Source organism: Orycteropus afer, unplaced genomic scaffold (genome assembly GCF_000298275.1).
Source record: "Orycteropus afer afer isolate SDZICR_OR568_19922 unplaced genomic scaffold, OryAfe1.0 scaffold00007, whole genome shotgun sequence".
In the NCBI taxonomy this organism is placed as follows: Eukaryota; Metazoa; Chordata; class Mammalia; order Tubulidentata; family Orycteropodidae; genus Orycteropus; species Orycteropus afer.
Window position 1 is genome coordinate 15,332,256 of NW_006921594.1, and position 12,295 is coordinate 15,344,550.

Genomic DNA, 12,295 nt, shown 5'->3' on the forward strand with positions numbered 1-12,295 from the left:
TTCGGAAGTAGATTGCCCCATGTTCCTTCCGAGGAGTGGCTGGTGGATTTGAACCGCCAGCCTTCTGGTTAGCAGTCAAGTGCCTTAGCCGCTATGCTACCAGAGCTCCAACAGAGCAATAGCTCTTGCTGAATTTGTATATTGTTACCTAATTAAACAAACAAAGATTTTTTGGGAGAGCAAGGGAAGTAGACTTCCTGGTAGAAATGGAAACCAGTGGGATCCCCGAAGCGCGGGCTGAGGGCGAGCACTGGCGGTGCAGAGCAGCTCTCCTTGACTGTCCTCAGAAGGGACTGCAGAGTGATTGGGTTCATCATGGGCCTGGGGGCAGGGACAGGGCCTCTCTTAGCTCTGTGTTCTCCTTTGGTTGAGTCAGAGATTAATGAAATGGTTATGGAAATACACAAGATGGTGAAAGTAGCCCTCAGTTCCTGAAGGTTCGTAAACCTTTAGCCTTTGCTAAAGCAAAGAAGCTGCATCTGCCTTGGAGGGCCAAGTTAGTGCGGTGGTGGAGGGCAGGCTCTGGAGACAGACAGCCCTGAGGTGGAATCTAGGCGGATTCCCGGCCTGCCCAGTGCTGGCTGACTCACTGACAGTTCGGTTCTGTTTCTTATAAAATGCAGAGAAAACATAACGCTTACATCTCCCATTACAGAGGAGATACAAAAATATTTCTGAAGCTGCTTTGAACTTTATTGAAGAAAGGAAAACAAAGCACAGTGGAGCCCCTTAGGGTCTCTTTGGTTGGATTCCTATCCTCATAGAGTGTAGGTCTCTTCTACAAGGATTGCTGATGCGGGGGCGGTTTCTGTGAAGTGCTTAGCATGTCATCTGTTGTGTCCTAGGCATTTGAACTGGCAACGGGCGATTACTTGTTTGAACCGCATTCTGGGGAGGACTATTCCAGAGATGAAGGTGAGTACTCCTGCCTGCTGAGGCTGCTGCCTGCTGAGTGCTCCGCCGGGTCTCCTGTGAGCCCTGAGCTTCCGGAGAGTGCTTTTTACCAAAGGAGAGCTGGGTTTTGGTTCCCAAACACAAATTCAGGCACCTTTCCTTTGAGCTTGGAGCTCCTCACCCCGGTGAGCAGGCCGAACTGGCCTGGCCCCGGCTGTTTGTGTGGGCGCCTGGCAGGCCTGAGCAGCCTATCCCCAAGACCTCCTACAGGGCAGGGGGCGGCTGGCCGAGAGCACAGACGGTATGGGCCTTGAAGCTTCTCTGTGGTCCTTTTGTCCACTTACCTGCTGCCCATTTCTCTGTGCTGTTTGGGAGCCTAGTTGGAAACCAGTGAATTCCGACCAGAATTCCGTCTGCAAACCTGACCATCTTCATGCTTGTTTGCTTGTGGTGCTGGGGTGCCCTGGGGTGAGCTGGTGTCAGTCACGGTCGGCTCCGTTCCAGATGGTGCCTGCGGCCGGCCAGCCCCCAGAACCTCTGCATGGGTGTGCTGCAGACATTGTTGATTTGAATCTGTTTCTGCTTTTTTACTAATTTCAATTTTTTCCCTCTTCTTTTATCCCATCCTTCCCCTTGCCCCTCCCATTCCCGTATCCTTTTTTCTCTCCTCCATAGACCACATAGCCCACATCATAGAGCTGCTAGGCAGTATCCCAAGGCACTTTGCTCTATCTGGAAAATATTCTCGGGAATTCTTCAATCGCAGAGGTAGTACCTCTTCTTTTTGAAAAGCGCCACGATGCAGACAGAAACGGAATAGCAGCTGCCGATTGTAGCACTAATGGTGACAAAGGCCTTTCTCCTAAATTCAAAAGCAACCCCAGCAGAATTCCTGTGCTGATTTCAAAGCGGACAGGGGAGCCTGCCCTTGGCCCCGTCCTGACAGCCGCCCTGAGGATCGGCCCCTTGGTGGCGCGCTGACAGCTGGAGCCCTCTGGCTCTGACCTTAGTGAATCGGCAGGCCCGGGAAGGCCCGGCCGCTCTGTTTCTGTCTGTGCGGGCGGTGGCAGCGTCTGCATGCAGTGTACTGATTAAACTGTCATGTGTTTCTGTTTTGCTGGCAATGTTTTCCAATGCAGATCACATAGCATTGATCATTGAACTGCTGGGGAAAATCCCTCGAAAATACGCTATGTTGGGGAAATATTCCAAGGAGTTTTTCACCAGAAAAGGTAACGGTATTTATGCAACACTAATTTTCAGCATAGTCTTCTCCCGAAAGGAGAAGTTGTGTGTTCGTGTTTGGGCGGTGGAGAAGGCTCTGGCCTCGTACAGCCGGGGAGTCTGCTGAAGCAAGCACTCAGGAGGGAGCCTGAGCCACTGATGTCTGTAAGAGAACAGCCTTCCCTGGGACCCCCCGCCCCACCTCTCCCTTGTCCTACTTCAAGCACCAATTTGTATCTTTAAGATTTTGTAAGAGGTGTTTCTGTGACTTACAGAAACCAGCTAGACTCAGCTTTCCATTTTCCACATGCTCATGGGCCCAAGCAAAACGTCTCTGCAGCACAGCACAAGCGGCCAGGAGACTGGTTCTGATTCGAGCTCTCCTCTCTTTGGTCCTCTGAGCTATTTCATTATGAAGTAGGAGGGGCTGGCTTAATGCAGTAGGTGTGGGCCTGTGAAAGCTATGCACATCACATTCTTATCAATCAAATCTTTCTTTCCCACCATATCATAGGTGATTAACTTCCACGTTGTCCTTCCTCTTCCATTGTCATGACCTTGAATCATTGTCCTGTATAATCCCCAGTTAGTTAGGGGCAGGAAAAGAAGAATAATAAACCCAAAAGCCCAAGGGAATTTTGTTTTCTTTTCCTAAAGTGTATTCCCCAGTGCCGATTCTTTGGTGATGGGCATAATTGTTCCTCTTAGTGTTTTTCCAGTTTAGATTTTTCTGAGTTCCTTAAAGAACTTTGAAGGCTAATTGACAATAGCAACTGGAAAGATTAGATAGGAACCTGAGGGGCGATGAGTTTATGTTAATGAAGGGAGAAAAAAAACTTGGAAAACTGACGTGAGCAGGATGCAGGATGTGGAGTTTCTAGAAATTTCTGAAAGTCCCATATACTTTTCGTATCTTCTCTACCTTAGCCAAATGTGGAAAATCAGTTTGACTTTTTATTTTCCTGTGAAATGAGAAATTTCTTGTGGAGTAAATCACTTTGGTGATGGTCTGTTAACCAGTCCTTGTTTTATCCTTTAAATGACATTTCCCTCTTAAATGTTCAGGACCTAAGAAAAGAGTGCACCAGTCCCTGGAGATGGTGGTTGCTTGCTTTGCTTTACTTGAGTACTTTGACTACACCTCTCAACTTTGCTGGGACCACCAGATGACAGTGACTTGTGAAATTATGTCCTACATAAACTCAGACAAACTCACTGCCGTTGAGTCAGACCTGACTCATAGCGACCCCTCCTTGGGTTTCCGAGGCAGTATCACTACGGAAGTAGATTGCCCTATCTTCCTTCCAAGAAGTGGCTTGTGGGTTTGAACCTCCAGCCTTCTGGTTAGCAGTCAGATGCCTTAGGCACTGTACCACCAGACATAGCAGATAGCATTTTAAGGTTTATCACAGGAAAAAAAATTGTCAGGGGAAAAGCCATCAGCCAGCCAGCATTAGTTTTCAGTTCTGAGAATCTGGGGCAGGATGCATAGTTCTCCCCACACAGATTCTCACAGGCTGTGTGGCGCTAAGGGCACTGGCTTTGCTAGTCACCTCTGTGTTCGGTGACAGAGTGGGCTTAAGGCTAGGGCATCAGTATCCTCAGCGATCAGCCAGGTGGGGAATAGGTCACATTGTTAGCTTAAGAAGCTGTAAGAGGATGGTATCACAGTTACTACTCTGGCTACAGCAAAAGCTACAAACAGGAAAATGCTTGTAAACATTTCGACCTTCTAAAGAGCGTTACTACTGAGAGAATGGACCAAGGTTCCCGAAGAAACTTCCAGAAAATGTTATTTGAAAATAACATTTTACTTATTTGAAGCAACTCTGGATTATTGTGGGCTGTTATTCCATGTAGCTAGGGAAATTGTGTTATTTTAGTCGAGGCAGACACCTGCTTCCAAATTTCCAAATGTTTCTGAGCCTGTGGGAGACGGCTTTATAGTGCGCTCCCAGCCACAGCCCTCCTCTTGACCTAGTAGGAGCTGATGGTGAGGGGGCCCTGAACCAAGCACTGTCAGCCTACTCTGTCAGGTAAATCAAGAACATCATGGACCCAGTGATGCCCCTGAGGAGAAGTGGGCAGGCAAGAGAGGGTGCTGGGCCACGGCACTGGCTCAATGTCATCAAGTAGAGGCAGACGGGCCAGTTCCAGCAGCAGAGACTGGGACCTGTTTTCCCACCACAGGAATCTGGTGTGGTAAAGATGTGCAGCTAAGAAACATACCTTTACTGTGACTCTTCTTCTCTTTCCTCAGAAGAGCTAACAGGGAGCTCGGCATTTCACTCTGCCCATTGTCAGCTGGGGAGGTGGTGATCCTATACTGTGTCCAGAAGAAGCAGAGAAGGGGGTGCCCCTCCCCAAGTCCGTGGTCACGTTTGCTTGTGGAAGGACTGCCCTGAGGTGTCTGTGCCTATTGGACTGGGCACTGGCCACGCACTGGCAGCCAGTACAGGCAGCACCTGTGAACATCTGGCTTCAGACCAGTAGTGGGGACAGAACCTTCCGCAGGCTCCTGATCTGATAGGGGCTGTCTTCACAGAGCAGGGTGATGAATGGTGGGTGGTGCCCGATACTGGAGGGGCGGGCAGGTTCATCTGAGAGTGTCCTGCAGACCTTCCTAACTGGGGGACTGCTTTCACATGGCTTTCCCACACTACTCTCTCTCCTGAGAGAACTTGTAGCCTGTCCCTCTGCACTCTCCCTGCTCATGCCCTGGCCTGAATGTGAGGGGTCAGACAGAGTACACAGTCAGGACTACTGCAGTACATCGTCGTCGGCATTATACCGTATGCTTCAGTACTTGAGCACACAGGTTCTTCCTGAGGCGTTTGCTTTAAGGTGACCTGCGGGGTCAAAACGCATTTGGCATCATTGCTGTTGACAGGCCCCAAACATGCTGACTCTGAGTGACCCTGGTAAGTGGAGTTCTTCCTGCTTGCCTGTAGTTGCGAGGGAGCATTTAGGATGAGGCAAGAAATCCCCTCAGCTGATGAGGACTTGGGGCATTGCTTCCTTTCTGATAATTGTTTGTCTAAAATGGCTGAGGATTTGGAATTAGGGTTTTTACAGAAGTCACAGCAATAGTGTTTTGACGAATGAGGGCCTGTCATGAAAATAGATTTCACCAATTCTCAGAATGAGGGGAAGGATTTGTTGTATGAAAGCTGTGTTTTGGCATGTATTTGTAAATAATATTTTTGGACCTAATGACTTATTAGACATACCCATTTAAAAGATTTTCTCAAATGCCTTTGTGCCAGATAAAGAGAAAACTGCCATCAGTTTGCTTAAGCCACATTAGGAAACAGAGCTAGAGTGAGTTACAGATCTTTCTGCGTCTTTGGCCCCTGGGTGAGGAGATCATCACCTGACACGAGGACTCCGTGTGCCATCAGACAAGAGTGGGGTCATTGTTAAAGCTGAAAGTCAAATGCAGCTAATTTACATCCTGTCTTCCTGTTTATAATTCAGTGTATGGTCATTGTTATTAGTGTCAGTCATTCCTTGGACTAGAATTGAAAAATGCAGCTGGATTTTTTTGGAGGTCATATAATTACTGCTCTCACTGCACCATGGTTCATTTGCCAGTTTCCCTTCAGGCGTGGATGTTAGCTGTCAAAGATCTTTAAGGAACCACTGTGACCAGACATGGTCTGATAGGAATCAGTACCTGTTTGAGCTTTTTCCCATCTTGAGCTCAGGACGTGAGTGGTCCCTCAAAGTGTCCCAGCCCTCGGCTGATGGTAGAAACAACAGTGCTGTTTCTTTTGATGTGTCAATAGCTATCATTTCAGTAGAATTTCCTATGTTGAGAATGAAAGGCTCAGAGGGAAAATTGTTTTTTTTTGTTTTTTTTTTCCAATTTTGTTTCCTGGGTCAGTGCATCTCTTGTGTTGAGATCTCTAAGTGACCTTGGGCCGAGGGATTTGTGTCTTGACTGAAAACCTTACATACAGGGGAAGGGGTCAGAGCATGTGAGAACCTGTGGGGTGGGCAGAGGCCTGCCTGGGTCTGCACCTGAACATGCCTGTTTCCTGTCATGTCACTGTGTCAGTGACAGTGTCAGGACCCAGGAACTGGTCAAGTGGGGACGAGAGTGGGCTGCAGGGGCTGAGTTTTAAGGAGAGATGCTGCACTCTGTATTCTTCATATTTAACGTTTGAAATGAAACTTGTTAGAATGATTTTAATTTCTCTTCAGAATTACCTAAAACTCAACAGCCTTTCTTATTTCTGTAAAGGCTTTTGACCTGCACAGGCTGGGAATGATCACTGTCCCGTGTTGATTTTCTTAGTTTCAGGCTTTAAAACTAATCGCATCACTGCAGCTTTGCAAAGGGAAGAGAGGTGAATGCCAGATGTGGGCAGTAGAACAGTGTCTGAGCTGGGGGTGCTGGAGACACTGTGAAGGAGAGCTGGGCGCGCGGAGGCCCTGCTCTGTCCCTGTGGGTGCCAGTTGCCGAGCCGGACAGTGCGGCTCTTCTCCTCAGCTGGAGCCTGACTCGTAGGGCAGAGAGCTGAGAAAGGTTTCCTTGTACTGCGAGACTTGACCAGAGTTCCTTTTTAAGCATCAATTCTCAGGAGTAAGGAGTCGTGTTTTCCGGAATGAGATCTTGGAAGGTAAACTCGGGGTTCACAGGGTCTTTGTTTATGCTCAGTGCTGAGTCCCCAGGACTGGGACTGGTGCCTGGCAAAGAACAGCAGCAGTCAATGTTTGCATATTAAATTTTTAGAAATTAGCCTTTACCCAGTGTTTGACTCAGGTGGAAGGCATTGTGTGCAAGAAGTGGAGTGGCCATGTGGTCCTGGGGTACTGCCCACTGCCCTGGCATATCGGTGCCTGGCACCCCTGTTACCCTCATGCACATTCCTGGGGGGAGGATAAAGGCCATCCTCGCTAGAATTATGACCTGGGACACAATAGTGATGCTGCTGTGCCCTCGGGGACAGAATGTAGTGACACAGATATTCTGCAAATAAAAACCACAAGTTTACACAGTTGATCATAGGTGAGTCAGAGTTACTGTTTTAGTAATTTTAAATTTGAGCATAGGCTGCAAAAAGCAATGAAATAATGAGTTCAAGTTCATTCCCATTATAGTTCATCCCATTTATTCCTATTATTTAATATGAGGTAGTAATTAGTAAAATATTTGGTTTTACTATATAGATTAACATATGCTGGAATAACTCTAAGAGTTACTAGTGTGTTGTGTGCTTGGTACTAGTTACTTTATTACAACTTTATTGAGATACAATTTTACATACCATAAAACAACCCCCTTGGAAATGTTCAGTGGATTTTAGTTAATTCACAAAGTTGTGTAGGCATCATCACTATCTAATTTTAGAACATTTTCATCACTTTAGAAAACTTCATGTTCCTGTGAGCCAGTCACCCCCTATTTTCCTGTGCCCCCATCTCATGGCAGCCACTAACTTGCTTTATTGTCTCAGTGGATTAGCCTATTCTGGACATTGCATGTAAATGGAATCATACATGTGGCCTTTGTGTCTGGTTTCATTCACTCAGCATTATGGGTAGAAGGTACAGGTAGCAGTTCTGCTTCTTTTCATAGGTGAGTAATATTCCATTGCATATTTGTTTAACCATGAGTTGATGAACATTTGGGTTGTTTCCACTTTTTGGCTATTTGAAGTAACACTGCTATGAACATTCATGTAAAAGTTTTTTGTATGCTTTAATACACTTCCAATTTATCTATTGCTTTTGATGTCATATCTAAGAAACCATTGCCTACTCCAAGGTCATGAAGACTTGCTCCTTTGTTTTCTTCCAAGAGTTTTATCATTTTAGCGCTTACATTTTTGGTCTGTAATCTATTGAGGGTTAGTTTTTTTATGTGGTATGAGGAGGGTTTGCAGCAATGTTTAACTTAAATACTTGTGTAGATGTACTTTGTCTGCTTTTATGAGAACTTGTTCAACTTTCTTGCATTTTGCCTCTTGCTTTGTACCAGTATGTGTTGATAGGTTAGTTTTCCATGTGACCTCTATGGAAACTTAATCTACCTGACATGATTCAGTTCATAATTACCAGTGTCCACTGCCATCCAGTACTGTCATTTGTCTTTATAGCCCCTCATGTGGCATAAGACCTCATGCCTCTATCTTTAATTTTGGAATAATACCATTTTATGGACAAAATAGTATTTTTCTTCACAGACCACTTAAAATAACCTTCAAGAAAAGTCTAATGGAAGTGCTACATTTTTTGTCCTTAAAACACTCTCACGATCTGGGACGTGTTGGACACAGGCAGGTATGGTTCCTATCACAAAGCCTGTACCCCAGAGGGGTGAGGAGCCTGTCATTGTCCTTGGATCTGTTCAGGCATTTCTGCTCTCAGAACAGATCAGGAAGCCCCAGGGGCTGCTGGGAGATGACACCTGAGGGCAGGCTACCCACCCCGCATCTCTCTGCTGAGCTCCTGTTGGAGTGCCCCCAGGTGAGACTTGATATGAGATGATAGTTCCTAATCACAGGAAAGACGGATAATCAGCATTTCTTAAGAAAGAGGCTGGAAATGGGTTTTAAAACTGTCACAGATATCTAGTTGGTTTCAGTGAAACATATCTTGATTTATTTTCCTAAGATAAAAAATTACGAAGGCAAAAAAATCTTTGTTAGGAATCTGCTTTTACAGTGGCAGCAAATAGTAAGTAATAAAGGAGTAATTTTTAAAACACTTCATTATCTTTTTTATTGTTACATTACATTTACTGTTGTAAGTGGTGGTGGCCATTTTTCTGTGTTACTCACTACACTCTGGCCCAGAACTTGGAAATGGACGTGAAGCCCTTACTCATTGGATGAGCCACTGTTGGCATTTTTGCTCACAGTTGATACACAGCTTGAGGGTTGGGACTTGCCCTTAAGTTACCTTTACCGACCCTTTATGGGACTGCTTTTCTTCCCTTACATTGGAGTGCTGTTACTTGTGGTTCAGTGCTAGTCAGAGCTTAGGGTTATCTTGTGTATTTGTGTGTTTTGCTGTTGTGGGTGGCATCTTTGCACACAGGTTTTCGTGGGGGGTCACCCAGTGGAGCCACCTGAGAAAGGCCTGACAATTTGATTCCATAAGGATTACAGCCAAGAAAGCCTCTGTGAGTTGGAATCAACTCAGTGGCTGAGTTTGGGGTCTTTTCTGGGTACCTACTCAAGCATGCTAGGTATTTTAGGCTGTTCTTTATATTTTTAGCAGTTTTTAATTATGTACGGATACATCGTTTGCATACTCTTCCAGCATGGTGGTGGTTTCATCACTGTTCCTATGCAGATTTTAAGGCCTCTGTCAGCTTACTGTCTCCCCTCATGGAAGCTTGTACTTAATTTGATGTCTCTTGATGGATCTTTGTTTAAAATTGGCACCCTTAGAATTAAATTCCTCTGCTCTTCCGAGCAGACTGGTTCTCGGTGGTTGCATCCATTCACCAGCCCGGACTGTATACCGAGCCACAGAAGGGGAGGGGCAGTAAAGCGCTCCTCTTTTCCCGGAGACTTTGTGTCAGCGTGTCACAGTGAGCGTCAGTAGCTGTAGAACGTGAGCTTGACCCTTGTTCTTTTACTGTCAAACATCGTACCATATGATCCCCCCCATGTTATTAAGTAATACTATGTAACACTCGTTAAGGAGCTCTAGTGGCATAATGGTTAAAGCATTTGGCAGTTAACCAAAATATCTGCTGTTTGAACCTGCCAGCTGCTCCACAGGAGGTGAGGCAGTCTGCTTCCAGAAAAAAACCCTATGGGGTAGTTCTACTCTGTCCTATAGGGTCATTGTGAGGTGCACTTGACTCAGTGGCAATGTTTTTTTTGGGGAGGGGCGTTATTTATTAAGCAGAAATATATTCTTTTTCTTCCCCCTTAAACCAAGAGTCTCCTGTTTTTGAGCATTTGTAACTTTTCCATGTATATAGAGGTCAGTATGTTTAATTGGGGTAAATGATAGAGTGTCAAGGTTTATTTACTCATGCTGACTTCCTAGAACTAGAATTTCTGCAGTAAAAAGGGATGTATGTTCAGTGATAGTTCACATTGTTCTTGCTGAGGCTTGACTTCCTTTCCCCAGAGGAGGTCACCGTTTTGTACTTCCAAAGTGACAGGTTCCCTTCCCTTATAAAAACTGACCTGATCCCCCACTCTGGAAGTGATGCTTCTCCTGTGGTCATTCCTCCCACTGGAGCCAGAAACTTATTTTGCGTACTCATGTCTTCAACAAAGCAACATTCAACATTCTTAGAAGAGTGTGTGATACAGAATTTTGTGCATGTTGTGATTGCACTTCTGTAAGCCTATAAACAGAAAGGGTCTGGACCAGAAAAAGTTACTGGGTCAGTAGGGTGGGATTATGGGGTCTCCCTACCTTTTGTTTTCCTAATTTTCCATGATGTTTGTTCATTTTCTTTATGAATAAAACAAGGGGTTGGGGTCTCCTACTTTGGCTTCAGTAAATGGGTGAAACAGCTCTAGCCTCCAGAGATGACCTGTGAGAGCCAGAACCGGTCCTCTGCTAATGCATACCATGAAGACAGTTGTCGTTGCAGGGGCGCTCTGAGTGCCTCCTCCCCTACCGTGGAGCCTCAGCTGTGTGCAGTTCAGGAACTGGGGCCTCCGCGGGGTAGGGCTCAGGATTGCTCTGGGCCCAGCCAGGTGGCCTCGGGTGGGAGCTATTCAGGGTAGGCTCAGAGGGGCACTCAGGGATGCATTTCTTTGAACAGGGGGTGATGTCCTGTGAACATTTCTAACAGAAACGAGTTATTCTTAATGAAGTTAGTCTGGCCTTTGGGCACTTTAACCTAAAAATCTACCACTACCACCGCCCCCATTCCCAGTTTACAAAAAAAGCCATTACAATTCACAGGCCATTTCCTCAGTGGTTAGTCATTGTGTTGTGTCGGTTAAGGCTGTTTGCAGTCTACACTTTTTATGTTATATTGCAGCCAGCACATTTTGAAAAGTATAACTTCAAGATTTACAAAGTAATGTCCTGGAATCTTAGGTTTTACAACACATTTGCAGACATGAATGGTGTGTGATATGGGTTGGCTTCTGGAACTGTGCTGAGTTGGTAGTCACTAGCCACAGTGGCTATTTAAATTTAAACAAATTAAACAAAGCGTCAGGTCCTCTTTCAAGTGTGCCTTGTTCTTGTCAGGTGCTGTCATGTCTGTTCTGGTTCCTAGCAACCCTAGGTACGTCCTCAGAATTGCTGCCTCGCTTGAGTGCTGCGGCAGCCGTGTCAGTCCCTCTCGTTGAGGGCCTTCCCCTTCTTCTGTGACCCTCTGCTTTACTGGCATGATAGCCTTCTCCTTTCTGACAACATGACCAAAGTGTAGAGACAAAGTCTGGCCATTCTCATTCTAAGGAGCATTCTGGCTGCACTCTGTCCAAAACAGATTGGTTTGTTTTTCTAGCAGTCCATGAGATCAGTAGCTGCCATGTGGGACAGTGGAGATACAGATCATCCTGTTATCACAGAAAATCCTATCAGACAATGGTTTTCTAGAGGAAAAGTCTTTTTTTTTTTTTTGCATTTTAACAAAGATATAGTGACCCAAGGGATTTAAATAGTGTTTTATGTCTTAGAGTTCTAGCTACACTGTTTGCAAATTGCAGAACAATCCCAAATTGGAGAGGCTCCATCAGTCTTTGCAGATGAAAATATTTGGGGTATACTCAGTACACTTTGCTTTTAAATAAGCCTCCCTGATATGCATGAATCTTGAACCTTCCCTTTTTTAATCGATCCCTATTTATATCTGTCGAGTGTACTTGAAATATGGCACAATCATACATACCTACGTGTAATGATAATTGTTTAGGGAGGGAAAGCCAGCCTGCTTCGTCATTGCCATTAAGTGTTGAGCAGGTGGTTTATCTGCATCATTGATAAGAACCTGGCTGGACCAATAGTGGGAAATGCAAATGGATTACTTTTGACACTGGCATGTTTTTTCCCTGTAGGAGAACTACGGCACATCACCAAGCTGAAGCCCTGGAGCCTCTTTGATGTACTTGTGGAAAAGTATGGTTGGCCTCATGAAGATGCTGCACACTTTACAGATTTCCTGATCCCAATGTTAGAAATGGTTCCAGAAAAACGAGCCTCCGCTGGCGAATGCCTTCGACACCCTTGGTTGAATTCTTAG

The 12,295-nt window shown here is 45.6% G+C and overlaps 1 protein-coding gene across 1 annotated transcript in view; it reads left to right on the plus strand.

The window, feature by feature from the left end:
* Positions 1-12,295, plus strand: part of SRPK2 (SRSF protein kinase 2) — a 198,531-nt gene extending 186,236 nt beyond the window's left edge. The window contains exons 14-17 of the mRNA XM_042781411.1: positions 846-915; positions 1,570-1,662; positions 2,034-2,126; positions 12,111-12,295. Of these exons, the coding sequence (XP_042637345.1) occupies positions 846-915; positions 1,570-1,662; positions 2,034-2,126; positions 12,111-12,295 (441 nt within the window). The remainder of the gene's footprint in view (positions 1-845; positions 916-1,569; positions 1,663-2,033; positions 2,127-12,110) is intronic.